Source organism: Eublepharis macularius, chromosome 13 (genome assembly GCF_028583425.1).
Source record: "Eublepharis macularius isolate TG4126 chromosome 13, MPM_Emac_v1.0, whole genome shotgun sequence".
NCBI classification, from domain to species: domain Eukaryota; kingdom Metazoa; phylum Chordata; class Lepidosauria; order Squamata; family Eublepharidae; genus Eublepharis; species Eublepharis macularius.
In genome coordinates this window covers 47,963,661-47,978,027 of record NC_072802.1, presented here as the reverse complement: position 1 = coordinate 47,978,027, position 14,367 = coordinate 47,963,661, and the positions used below count along the sequence as shown (strand labels likewise).

Genomic DNA, 14,367 nt, shown 5'->3' with positions numbered 1-14,367 from the left:
TATGGCGTAAACAGAGACTGGGAGCTGGGGGGGGGGGGCGCGCACCCCGTGCTCCTCTTCTCCCCGTGTGAAAGCGTTTCCCCCTTAAGCATTCCTGGCAAGAGAATGGGGCTGGGGTTTAAGCGACGCTCCGCAGCAGAGCTGTGCGACTTCGGGATCTTCCCTCCCCAGTGAGAGAAAGGAGAGCCACTTTGCGCTTGCCCCGGCTGGAGGACTGCACATCTCTGAACGCGGGCTCCAGTGCAATTCCTTGCCCGCAGCGCTTTCTTAAAGAACCAAGAAATCAGGGTCAAGACGGCGGCTTGTCTTCCACCCACGACCCCAAAAGAAAAACGTTGACAAGTTTTGATGCCAAATTTTATTACTCAGAGGCAGCCAAAAGCTGAACTAATTATCCATGCCTCCCTCTTTGCCGTTGCTCACGAAGCTAGTTGCGGACGGGGTGCACAAGAGGGGGCAGAGAAAAGTCTTTGCATGGGGGAGACAGCCCAGTCTTCACTTGCACTTCTTGCTAGTGTCCAAATTCTTGTTGTCCTCGTTGTACGGAGCCCCTGAGAAACAGAGGGCAGCTCTGCTATCGCAGCCACAGATAAAGGCTTCACATTCGTTATTCTTTTCTGAAGAGAGAGAGATGGGGAGATCAGGAGCACAGATCTCAGTCCCCCTCCCCTTTGCTCGCAGCTTCCTCAACATTTTAGACCACCAACGATAATATTTAGAAACTTGCTAGATTGGCATTCAGTAATGATCACTTTCTCCATCACCTGCCACCCTTCCTATGATTCCTACACCTTGCTTCTGTTTGTAGTACAAGTGGTGTAGAATTGTTTAGATTTTTTAAACACCACTGGTGGCAGTCGGGATCATCAGAGAAAGCCAGCGTAGTGGTTAGAGTGATGGAGCAGGATGTGGGAGAACCAGGTTTGAATTCTCACTCTGTCGTGGAAGCTTGCCAGGTAACATGGGCCAGTCACACACACACAGCCTAACCTACCTCATAGGGGTTTTGTGGAGGACAGGAGTATTATGTAAGGGCCAAGCTACAAGTGACAAATGACACTTGAATGGCAAGTGGATTGAGTGGAGGGCAAGTGAACAGGCAGAAATACACTTGCCATTCAAGTGTCATTCGTCACTTGTAGCTTGGCCCTAAGTCACCTAGGGGGTCCCCATAGGGGAGAAAAGGTGGGGTATAAATGAAGCAAATAAATAAAAATAATTAGACAAGGACATGAGTCAGGAATTACACCTCAACATCAGATCTCACCAGGGAAATGCATGCCCAAAGGAAATGCTTAGATTCTGTATGCTTTCAGGCAGACCTCGCTTCATCCCCTCCCCTAAAAGCTGAAGGAAAGGCACAGGACACAGCGTTATTTGGAATCAGACCCCTGGCCCCTCTAGAGTCTTCTGCAATCAGTAGCAATTGGGAGCTCTTTCCAGTAATCAGATTCTTTTTAACAAATTAAACCTGGATTTTTTTTGTGGGCAAAGCATACATGTGACCAGAGTGAGTTATAGGTTTCCCACTGCAGGTAAACACGTTGTGGAGGCGCATCCATTTACCGCTACAAGTGATGTCACTGCCAGAGCAGCTGTAGGAGTAGATCTCTGTATACGGACTGTCCAGAATGAATTTACACTTGGGGTGTTTCTTGGCTTCAGAATAGCAGTAGTCATGAGTCTGACAGCATCTGCTCAGGAAAAAGAAACCAGAGTGATTCCCTGATCTTAGGAAGAACTAATTCCATTCATTGCTGTACGAAACCACCGACTTTAATGTTCTTTTTCTAACAACAGTCAGATAGCCGATTTGAGGAAGTTCACAAGTAATTGTAAAGATGCTGGTCATTGAATACCAAATGCTAAGGAAATTATGCAAAGATATACTCCTCTTGAAGATGGAGGCTCCACTGAGATTTCATGGCTGGACAGATCCAGGAATCTGTCAAGTCATCCTTTCTTCTAACCACCAATATGGCAGTCCATCTACCAGAACTAGGGCAGGGAAAAGAGGCCACTCAGACACAGGATGGGGCGAGGATGTTTTACATACTAAGAGAAATTGCCAAATATGCAGAAAAATATTAAATTTGTGAACAGGAAAAAAGAAATAGCAGCAAACTATCAACACCCTTACTACCACACACACCACCCTCCCCCTGTAATCACAGAATGGCAAAGGCAATTGAACATCAGTAAATGAGGAGGAGGAAAACGGTGGAAGGGGAAATTGGCCTAGTCCTGCCCTGATCAGTTTATAGTAGCCTGTAAGGGGAGACTGCAGAAAGTCCATCTTTCCTTGGCACTCAGCTAGCAACAATGTATTGTGCTAATGTATTCCTAATTGTATTGTATTCCTAATTGTCTATCTTCTCCTCCTCCTCTGGCCCCATCCCAGCTTGTCCTTTTGAAAAGCTGTCGTGGATTTTAGCTGTCCTGTCTTGTTTTCTTGAGACCGTGAATTCTAATTAAAAACTTCCTATGGTCAGTCCCAAATAAACCTAGAGCCTGTCAGCTTAATAGGGATTTCAAACTGTGCGCGTGCATGCGCGCGTGCTGTCAAACGACCTATGGCAAGCCCACCAAGGGGCTTGCCCAGATTAGTAAGAATCAGAGGTGGTTTGCCATTGCCTTCCTCTGCAGAGTCTTCCCTGGTAGTCTCCCATCCAAATACCAACCCTGCTTAGTTTCTGAGATCTGGGCCGTCGTCACACGGGCATCTGTTCTGTTAAATTTACAGCATATAGCGTCATCGCTGATATCGGCACAGTAACGTTTCTTTGGGTCACTTCGCGCTCCCAGCTATCCACACCTAAGCACTCTGTTCCGTTCTCTCTAATGGGCGCAGAAGCAGCTCCTCCCCCTTTTTTTAAAAAAAAATTGGCGTTTAATTCCGCTATAACAGAATAACATTAGATAAACATGCCGGTAGCCCAACTGTAATGTTTAAAAAACCTGGAAAATGACTGAACACGGCCATTTTTAGCGAGGTGTGGTTTTGGGTTAAAATAAAAATTTCTCTAATGGCAATTCTGTCATTTTTACTTGTTTTCTTCAGCAGAAAATTTTCATTGTGTGATGTCATTATAGCGATTATTACAAAAAAAGGGGGGAGTCGTGGGAGAAATGGATTCTGGGATTGAGGAGAGAAAAAAAGGGTGGGCCTATGACGTGGCAAGGCGAAAAACATCGATGTGAGGCATTCACACTGAAGCGCAAAATATCGCGACTATCAAGCACAAAGCAGAAGAGAGAAAATCGCATCAGTGTTGGAATAAGGTGGGTGTTTGCCGGGAAATTGCCCCATTTTCGCGCTAAATAGAAGCCCATGTGACGACGGCCTTGATGAGATCGGGCTAGGCCATGCTGCCTTTCTTCCCTTGCAAACTGTATTTTTCATAAGAAACAGCAATTTTGGTAGGAGGAGATGGAGAGAAAAACATCTTGTTCTTATATTCAGTGTCCTGCTTGAAACTGGAGCCACCCCGATGACTCAGGATGCTCACTAGGTTAATAGAAAAACAATAGGCTCTCCTTATTTTATGCCTCTGTTACATGAAACCCAGGGTAGACTGCTTCTGAACTTGGAGGTTCCATTTAGGTGCCATGCCTAGTAGACCTCTCCTGTGTGGATGTGTATGAATTGCAGGTTTCCAGTAAGTATTTACATTGTGTCTGGAATTGGAAACACCCTATCTAATCTGAACTTATTTAAAATTGTTTGCTTAACAATATCTGTTAATTTAAATGAAAAGGCCCAGAGGTGTGTTTGGAGCATGGTAGTGGCGGCGGCAGCATTCAAGGAGCAGATTTGCTTACTCGTCTAGTTTGTCCACCGGTGTCCCACTGCCCCCTAAGCCACAGTAGCAGCCATAGTTGTTGTAATCCTTCAGCGGGTCACTGGTTGGGATGGTGCATTTGATCATGTTACGGAATTGCCACAAATTCCGAGGGATGGCGGCACTGGATGTGCCCACTGAGGCAGAGAAAGGAAAAAAAACAATCGGATAAGAACCTGAGTTAGGGTTTCCCCAAACTTCTGGGTTTTCTTTTGAATTATAATTGGAGGAATATATCATTCTTATGCCTGCAAGAGCTGCATTCTTGTATCTAGAGAGTAACAAAGGATTAGCCCCCCCAGCAAAAGAGCCCATTTCATGTTTCTGCATATGACACAGCTCTGAGAAAGCCTCCCTGTTGGAAGGTGGCAAAGTTAGAGTTTTGGGCTGATGGTAGCATTTGTTTCATACATTTCTTGCAGAACATTATGAGAATGCAAGTAGAGCCTACTGGATCTGACCGGTGGTCCGTCTGTTCCAGCATACCATTTCACACAGCTGCCAATCTGAGCCAAGCTACAAGTGACAAATTACACTTGCCTGGCAAATGAACAGACTCATGTGTATTCCTCCCTGTTCACTTGCCATTCACCTGCTCTCCACTTAGGGTTGCCAGCCTCCAGGTGATTACTGGAGATCTCCCGGAATTACAACTGATCTCCAGGCAACACAGACCAGTTCCCCTGGAGAAAATGGCTGCTTTGAAGGGTGAACTCTATAGAATTATACCCCACTGAGGCCCTTCCCCTCCTCAAACCCCACCCTCTCCAGGCTCCACCCCCAAAATCTCCAGGAATTTCCCAACTTGGACCTGGCAACCCTATTTCCACTTGATCAAGTGGAGCACAAGTGAATGGCAAGTGAACAGGGAGGAATACACGTGAGGGCCAAGCTACAAGAGACAAATGACACTTGAATGGCAAGTGGATCGAGTGGAGGGCAAGTGAACAGGGAGAAATACACTTGCCATTCAAGTGTCATTTGTCACTTGTAGCTTGGCCCTGAGTCTGTTCACTTGCCAGGCAAGTGTAAGTTGTCACTTGCAGCTTGGCTCTCAGTTGCACTGGAGGGCCAAACAAACAAGGCCATCCCCTGATGCTGCCTCTGGCGTTCAGAGACTTTCTGACTCTGTAGATAGAGCCTCCCTTCAGTTACGGTAGCTAGTAGCCATTGACAGACCTCTCCTTCATGAATCTGCCTACTCCCCCTTTAAAATTGTCCTCTACTGGTGTGAATTTCGGAGTTTAATGATTCTTTGAGTAGAGAACTATTTCCTTGATCTGTCTTGAACCTGTTTCCCAACAACTTAATTGGATGCCCCAAGTTCTACTACTATAGGAAAGGGAGAGAAAGCTTCCTCCATCCACTTTGTCCACCCCGTGCATAATTTTATAAACCTCTGTTACACCTTCCCTTGGCAATTTGACTGAAAAGTCACACAGACTCTCCTGCCTTTCCTCAAAAGAAAAGTGTGCCAATCACCTTTAATCATCTTGGTTGCCCTCCTTTGTACTTTTTTCCAGCTCTGCAATATCTTTTCTTAAATATGGTGATCAGAACTGCACATAGTATTCCAAATGAGGCCACTTCCTAGCTCTACACACGCAATAACATTACTATATTGACCATTTTATTTTCAATCCCTTTCCTAACAATTCCTAGCATGGAGTTCGCCTTTTTCATCACTGCCACATGCTGGCTCAGCATTTTCATCAAGTTTTCCACTACAACCCCAAGATCTCTTTCAGTCTTGGTCTCAGCCAGTTCAGACCCCATCAGCATATATTTAAATTTAGGTTCTTTTATTCCAATATGCATCACCTTACATGTACTTATATTAAACCTCATTTGCCACACTGTTGCCCAGACACTCCTGTAGCTCTTCATAATCTGCCTTGGTTTTCACCATCTTGAATGATTTGGTATTGTCTGCACATTTGGCTTTGACACGGCTCAGTCCCAATTCCAAATAGTTTATGAGCAAATTTAAATAGCACAGGTCCCAATACCAGTCTTTGTGGACTCCACTGCTCACTTCCCTCTATTGTGAGAATTTTTCATTTATTTTACTATCTGCTTCCTACCATTTAACCTTTAACATTTCTTCTTATCCCATGATTGCTAAGCTTACTTGGGAATCTTTTGTGATGTACCTTGTCAAAATCCTTTTGGAAGTCTTAAGTATATGATATTGATTGGGTTGTCCTTGTCCACATGCTTGTTCATCTGCTCAAAAGAACTCCAAGAGATTGGTGAGGCAGGACTTCTTCCCTTTGTAGAAGCCATGCTGCAGACTTTATTCCTCAACGTGCTTAATTCTTTTCTCTTTAATAACAGCTTCTACTAATTTACCAATAACAGATGTTAAACTTTGTATTTACACCCTCTGGACCCATTTTAAAAACTGGGATGGCATTTGCTACTTTCTAGCCATCCAGTATGGAAGCCAATTTTAGCAACAAGTTACATATACTTGTTAGTAGATCAACAATTTCACTTTTCGAAATTGAAATTAAGAACCCTTGGGTGTATTCCAATCTGGACCTGCAGGCTTACTTTTTCAGATTGCCTAGTACTGTAGTCCTAAAACATCATCTCTCATCACCTCAATTTGACTCAATTCCTCAGGCACCCTTCCCAGAAATAGCAGCTCTGGCGTGGGTGTGTGCCCCACATGGTTCACAATGAAAACAGATGCAAAGAATTTATTCCGTTTCTCTGCCATCTCCCTATTTTCTCCTTAAGCAATTCTTTTATTTGTCATCCAAAGGCCTGAACATTTTCCTAGTCAGTTTCCCATTGCTGATAGATTTGAATAAATGCTTGCAGTTTGTCTTAATGTTTTTGATTATCCATTCCTCAAATTCTCTTTTTATTCCCTTTATCAACTCACATTTGTTTTGCCAGAACCTGTGATGCTTTCTGCTCACCTCAGTCAAGGACACTTTCCCCTTTTAAGCAGCTGTCTCTTATGACTTCCTTGACTTGAGCTTTTAATCATGCAGGTGCTGAATTAATATTTTTATATACACATGTATCTCTATATTCATCATAGCCATATTGTAGGATTTAACTAACAGTACAATGTAACTTTTGTAAAAAAAAAAAAAACCCATGTCCAGTTACTAGAAACTGTTTAGCCACAACTGAAATTGCGGACAGCAGGCCAAGAAAGAGGAACCCTGGCTTTCCTCTTTTCTCTCCTTTTCTCCCCGTTGCCTAGGGGACAGAGAGATAAGAGGCTGGTCCAAAGGCCCATCCACCCTTGAGAAAGAGGTAAGGAGGAGGGGTAGCCCTCCTCCCTCTTCCAGTAATGTACGTGCTGTCCTGCTTGTGGCTTATGGAGACTGGACTAAGGTGTGGAGTGACCATATAAGGGAAATAGATAACGGGTAGTAAGGGGATGGGTTTGGGATGCTAAATGCACTGTCACAAGAATAAATCTGAGAACTGGATATTAGCCAATGATAAGGTATGCAACAGGTCAGATGTATGTAATGACCAATTAGTAACTGTCTTGAAGATGCTTTCTTTTGTGATGTAACCTGACTTTAAAACTGCTTGTAATCCTGTTTCAATGGTACACACAGAAGCTTGCTTTAAGATTGTGCATCCGATGTTGCAATATCTGAATACATTTTCTTTGAAGTAAACCCTTGGTTTGTCTCATGCTTGCTCTGAAGAATTGGGTAGAAGCAGGAAAGCACCTGTCGGTGTAACACAAGCATCCTTTTAGACTTGGCAGTACTTTTTCTGACTTGAGATGCATTTTATCTGGGCCTCAATTAGTGTAGTTTTAAATAGTTTCTAAGTACCTATGGAATTTCTGAGTTCAGGCTGGTCCAGTTGCCTGAGATATTCAAGTGATTATTTGGGACAACTATATTTTTAGTGGCTGCTATTAAATAGCCAAATACAATATAATAGGCATGAAACAGGAAAGGATCTCTCTGAAACTCTACTAGGGTTCGTACGTAAATGCGCCCTCATGTGGCAAAGAGAAAGCTTCTTTCCTGGTTTCAGCAGCTGAATATCAATGCTTGTACAATCTCCATATGGCTACACATTTAAGCAAACAGCATGCTATGAATGCGCACGCGCATGCACACATGATTTAGAATCTATCCCATTCTATAGGTTTAGTGCAGATAACAGAAACAAAGAAGCACATGTGCATGCACACACACATACACCATATTTTTTCAACATTTAAATGTCCCCCTTTCTCATCTCAGCTCTGGACACCCAGGACCAGTCCCTGCCAGCCTTGCTACACTTCCCCCTTTTTTTTTTTGAAAATTTTTATTGGACGGGTTCACATACATTTCAAAAACATTTTACAACAAATATACCCCTTTTCTTAATATATGTTATCCCACCCCCTCCCCTTTTCCCTTGTTGACTCCCAAAAGCACTCTGACCCCTTGTCCCCTAATAACTAACTCTAGTCTAAGTTGCTTTTCCCCATTGTTTAAGGCAAAGCCTTGCTACACTTCCAACTGGTGCTCAGGTTTGGACTTTTGCAGGTCTACAGAGTGGAGAGTCCCATAATTGGAAGGAGGGAATAGCCACCAAGAGCATCTGAACCAGGCATACAGATGGGGGCTTTAAGAGGGTTCCTTACACGTCTTTTGCATCATTGTGGCAATAGAAATGCTTTCTGTTCTCATCCAGGGTAGCCTCCTTCCCAGTTACACTGTGTCTTGATCGCAACTTACCCAGCACCAGAAGGAGAAGGGCGAGGCTCATTTTGTCCACAAAGCACAGCAAGGAAGGAATTCAGCATTCCTCTTCTTGGCCTCTTTATACCACCGCTTTACCTTGGCACCAGGATCTGAGATAACAGGGCAATGTTTGCCTTTCTATTAAGAATCCCTCTTCTGTCAGGCCAAGGCCAACGGAAAGCCAGCCACTTGGGTTCCAAGAATCAGCTTGGACAAAAGTTTTTCCAGTAAGGAATTTTGTTTTGTTTTAAACTTTAACACTAGCCTGGTTTGAGACATTTTAATGCACGTGTGTAGAGGACTCCCCAGGGTTTAGTCGTTTTCTAAAGAGCATGTGTGGAGCTGCTTACCTCAGCAAATGGTACATCTTGAATTAGGATTCCAGAACAGAGAGCAATGTTTTTGTTTTGTTTAGAAACTAAGGCCTGGCTCTCTCTCTCTCACACACACACACACGCACACAGAGCTTGATTTCTCAACTGAATATGTGATCCTTTTCCATTGAAAAGATTTTAAGTAGTATGTATTACTGATGACACTCATTCACTCAAACAATGTGTAAACTAAGCCTCAGTTCAGGAACACATTCTCTATTCTCCACAAGCCCTTACATGGAATCACATCTACTAGCACAATCATTGCAGAGTATTGGATCAGTAATATTGACTCTAACTGCAAATCTCCATTGACAGGCAGGCTTAGGCTGGTATCCCTTTTAACTGAAGCTGCCACAGACTGAAACTGGAACTTTCAATATGCAACCCATGTTTCTCTGAGCTGCAGACTTTCTCAGGCTTGTATGCTCATACAAACACCTATGAATGCTGGCGTCACAAGTTGTAGATATTGGTGACCACACAATGCATTAACCCATCTAAGGATTCTTAACAGCAGGGCTTTTTTTCAGCTGGAACACGGTGGAACGGAGTTCCGGAACCTCTTGCAAATAGTCACATGTCTGGTGGCCCCGCCCCCTGATCTCCAGAGGGGAATTTAGATTGCCCTCCATGCCGCACTGCGGCATGGAGGGCAATCTAAACTCCCCTCTGTCTGGAGATCAGGGGGCGGGGCCACCAGCCATGTGACCATTTTCTCCGAGGGCAACCCACTGAGTTCCACCACCTCTTTTTCCAGAAAAAAAGCCCTGCTAAACAGCTTTGCAAACAGAAAAAAGCAGCTCATAAGTTGATTGCCTAAATTAACAGATGGCACAGCACCCACACTCCAAAGGACAAGTTTCATTTATCATGAATATCAAAACTTCTGACTGGGCAATGCACTCCAACCATGAAATGGTTGATGGGGTGGCACATCAACCATGTAATGCTCACATGGTTGCTGCTTTACTTCAAAGAATGCTCCTGTATTGGATACCAAATAAGTCCAAAAGGACTTGCGCTCAGCACTCTGCTTCTATCCAGATTTCAAAAATGTGAAATGAAGTTCAAACATGATATTGCCAGTGAGCCAAGTTAATTAGTCTGCCAGTGGACTCTATCCAACTCTTAGGTACTATCTCAGATCCCAGGAAGAAGCAGAGCTGACCAAAGACATGGTTGACTCTTCACCCCATATTAATTGGAGCACAATCCATAGAAAGGTTGCCCTTCACAAACCCAACTGAAATGAAGATACTTAAGAATCATGGTTTTTTCACAGTTCCCATTGGGTTTCACTGGGACTTGTGCAGGAAAACTTCCTAAGAACTGATCCGTCCGTCTCTTATTCTGCCACCACACAGTTTCCTTAGTGGAGAAATGAATGTAAACACCTTAGCCGGATCACCCGTCCCCTGCATACCTTTTGGGCAGGCTGTATCACCAGAACTGCATTTTCACTTGTATGGCTGTTGCTACTTCAATGAATTTATGCTCGAAGTGCATCAAGAAATCAAAAACATTTCCCTTTGTCATGTTTCCCCTTAGTTACATCTCTACACTTGGGATGTTTCGGATGTTTTTCAAATGTAAGCTTAAAAGAATCTTTGGAACATTAACCCACTACAGACCACCACAAAACAAAAGTCATTTTCAAATAATTTATTAGGAATTTTAAACTGAAAATCTGGAAAAGGGGGTTACAGGTATGGAGAGAATAAACATTGATGTGTAATAAAACTGGCTTAATAAAAACCACAGCTTTATTTTCTTAAAAACACGCACGCGCACGCACGCACACAAACAGCCACTCCCCAACCATAGATCCATTTCTAGGCAGCAGCCAAGAGGGCTGAAATGCAAATTCCAGACCTTAGCAATACAGCCAATAAAGGTTGGGAGAGATGGGCACAGAAGCAGCTTAGCACAGGTACCAAGGAGGAGGCAGAGTGCTATTCACAGCCTCCAAAGTTGAAGACGAGGGAATAAAAATAAAACCCAATCAATTGCTGCTGCTCTTTAATTTCATTTAAAAACAGACACACAAGACTCGTCTCAGTAACAAAAATTATTGCTTTGTGTTTCCAGTACTAATTAGCTACATATCCCCCCTTCCTTCTTCCCACCCTACCTCAAAAAGAGAACTCTCCCAATATTTTTCACGCTGCTTGGGGTTGGGGCCTGTGATTCATGGGATTCATGGACAAGAGAGCAATTCTATGGGGAGGAGGAGGACAAGGACATTTTTTCTCTAGAGAGCTGAAGCCATTCTGATGGAGTCATCCTTATTGAAGGGATGGGCATTCAGGTGCCAGTTTTTATACAATCAGAATCAAATAGGAAAGTTGAATTGTACCACTTCAGGCTGCTTGGGGGAGGATCCCCCTCTCCATGATGTTTGCATTCTTATATGGTAATAAAACACTAGCATTTCAGGGAGAAGGCTAGCCTTCATATTTATGCTGGTTTTCTATGTATAAGAAGAGGGGGATTTCTGTTTTTAAGCTGACAGTGCGCTTGAACATACACCATTCCAACCACTCTGGCAGTTCAAAATGGTACAGTCCACAACTATTTTAATCTGCTTTTGAATAAACGCTTCATTTTTTCATCCCTTAATATACTCACCGGTCAAATTAGATTTGCCAATTTTTGTAATGTTTGAAAAAACCCTCGCCACCAAAACCAAAGGAAAACACACCTAGCCAAGAAAAAAAAAGAGGTGCTCACCATAGGTTGTGAAGACCCATCATGCAGCTTTCAACTCTTTCTGTTTCCAGCCTAAGAAGGGGAGGATGTGGGGAGCATAAGAAAAAAAGGGGGGGTGCTCACCGTAGGTTGTGAAGACCCATCATGCAGCTTTCAACTCTTGCTGTTTCCAGCCTAAGAAGGGGAGGATGTGGGGAGCATAAGAAAAAAAAGGGGGGTGCTCACCGTAGGTTGTGAAGACCCATCATGCAGCTTTCAATTCTTGCTGTTTACAGCCTAAGAAGGGGAGGATGCGGGGAGCACCCTTTGTTTTCTCTTGTTGGGAGGGGCAAAGTTTGAGAGGGGGAAAGAAAGGAGTTCTTTATTTTAAAATTTAAGATGGAGTAGTGTTATTTTTCCTGGGAGATTAAGTGTCAAGCTGCATTTTAATAAAAGGCTCAGTTGCTCCCCTTAAGTGACATCTTTGGTTCAAGTTTAAACAAATTTCAGACCATAATTTGCCGCTGAAAATAATTCTTCTTCAAAGGCTCTTGCTGTATGTAATTGGAAAGTTTCATTAGCAAAATCTTACCTAAGACCATTTTTCACATTACTCAGAGTCAGATCTGGATTTGCTGCCGAGTGCACCTTCAGCCCATGGAGGCCCCCGAGTTTACCTCCAGAATATGTGGGGTTTACCACACTCATACTTTGCATTGTTAGTGACACACTTAAAATGTCTCAGGTGTACACCTAGACAATGTAATGAGTAAAGTGGCCCTGTTAACTGACTTTATAGAGAAGAGACTAGAAGAAGGAAGCTATAGGGCCAGTAGCAGTCATTTATTTATTTATGAGACACATCTCTTACTTTTAACACGGGATGCAGAGGTCTGTCATGCAGGGAGCTGCTCAAGCCCACACCTGCTTAGCTTCACTAAAGCCACAGCTTCAGGTGCTGCCCAAAACAGCACCCAGAATCTCACAGCAGAGTGATGTTATTCTTGATCAAGGCAGGATTTGTCTCTGGGGAATGCAGATGCTGGTTTCAGCAATGGGTGCCCTTTGATGGGCTTTCAGATATCTTCCGATTCTAAGGATTTGGTTTATGTTCAGGATATCCAGAAGATATCCAAAAGCCCATCAAAGGCAATACACTACTGCTGAGGGAAGGCCAGCCATGAGCTATCCTCCCCACACATCAAGAGGTGAAATGTAGACTGCGGAACATAAGCATTCCACACGTGAAGGTGCTTGCTGGGCAAACAAGTGACTTTGAGCCCATGGGCATCCCCCACAAATGCTGCAGAGGAACATATCTGGATCCCAGTCTCGGTCTTGGCAGTTTCTGAGAGACTCCCAAGCCTCTATGAAAGAGAGGGGAGGGAGTGGTTAGTGGGAAACATAGGTGGGGGCCTCTGCGCAGATGCACGGAGAATCTCTCCTTCACCCAAACCCCCGGATGAGCTTGAGCCCCACCACCTCTCTTCTTTAGCCAGTTCAATAATGGCTGTGTAAGGACAGTGGGAAGCTGCATCTCTTCTCTCATAGGATCCCTGAGAAGCATTCTGAATCTCCCTAGTTAGCAATACTCCCTTTATCCAGTGTCTGAACGGTCACCCCAAAGTCCCATGCCACAGCAACCCAAGACTCCCTGTGGACAGGAAGGAATAAATATTGGGAGAGTTATAGTTCATCAACAGTGTTAACAGAGACAAGTGGTGGCAGCCAAAGCCTTTTGCTGGAGCAAACACTAGCACTGCAAGAGAAGCAATGCCTGCTAGAAACTGCTCAGCAAAACAGCCCACAATGGTTCAGCCACCCCCCTTCTCCAGCCCTGCATGCACACATGCACGTGTGCGCATGCGCACGCACGCACACACACACACACACACACACACCCCTCGTACCCACCCCACCACACTTCTGTCGCATCAGAGGTCTTAAAATCTTACAGTAATAGGTATAAAAAAGAAAGGAGGTTCATCATGGTCCGACTGGAGAGTATTGCTCACATTTACGGCATCAAAGCCCAGAAGAAAAAAGAAGAAAGCAAACCCCAAATTGCTCTATGGAGACAAGGCCCAGGAACCCCTTGTCATATTTACAGTTGATACAGGAAGGTCAAGAAAAAGCATAACAATAGTAAACCCACAGAAACCTAAAATCTAGAGAAAAAAAGAAAAAAAAACTTTCTTTCAACCCATAGGGAATAGTGTTTTTTTCACTTAGCAAAATATACAGTTTGCATTTGTTCCACAGCAATGCCCCTCCCCCGAGCGTTCACATCCTGCTAATTCTGCACATTTTAAAAACCTCACATTGACAGAAAAAAAACTATTAATCGCATCAATGCCTCTCAGCTTTCTCTTCCCTTCAGAACTGCTTTCAGTTTATATCAACGTCCTTTAAAAACAACTTTTTCTCATGTCCCATCTTGTCCCCCCTCACAATATATATATAAAACAAGAAAAGATTTCAAAACCAAAAAAAATATATTCCTCAGTAAAGCTACCTATGCACGATCACAGAAATCCAATTCATAAAATGGTTCTACTGGCTCCAAAAAAGAGCAAAAACAGCAACAACAACAAAAAATTGAGAGGACTGATCTCACCTCCTCCCCCACCCCCGTCCCCTCCCCCAAAAGATAAAAAATAAAAACTAACAAACTAACAAAATAAATAAAAGAAGTATCTGTGGGTCGGAGGGTTTGAGGAGAAGTGTAAACGGTCT

General features: G+C 43.7%; 1 protein-coding gene across 1 annotated transcript; it reads right to left on the bottom strand.

The window, feature by feature from the left end:
• Positions 1-343: 343 nt before the first annotated feature.
• Positions 344-8,631, bottom strand: PLA2G1B (phospholipase A2 group IB). Its single transcript, XM_054996198.1, has 4 exons — positions 8,561-8,631; positions 3,823-3,979; positions 1,567-1,694; positions 344-617 (listed from the first exon to the last, which is right to left on the bottom strand). Exons 1-4 carry the CDS (start codon positions 8,589-8,591, stop codon positions 496-498), a joined length of 438 nt encoding a protein of 145 aa, XP_054852173.1. The 5' UTR covers positions 8,592-8,631; the 3' UTR covers positions 344-495.
• Positions 8,632-14,367: the final 5,736 nt, after the last annotated feature.

Bases quoted from the DNA above. Each gene is read 5' to 3' on its own strand.
- PLA2G1B (XM_054996198.1), bottom strand. From the start codon at position 8,591: ATGAGCCTCGCCCTTCTCCTTCTGGTGCTGG. The intron at 1,695-3,822 runs GTAAGCAAATCT...TTTCCTGAGCAG, and splicing joins CCGGTGGACAAACTAGACGA to ATGCTGTCAGACTCATGACT. The intron at 618-1,566 runs GTAAATGGATGC...CTCTCTCTTCAG, and splicing joins CAGTGACATCACTTGTAGCG to AAAAGAATAACGAATGTGAA.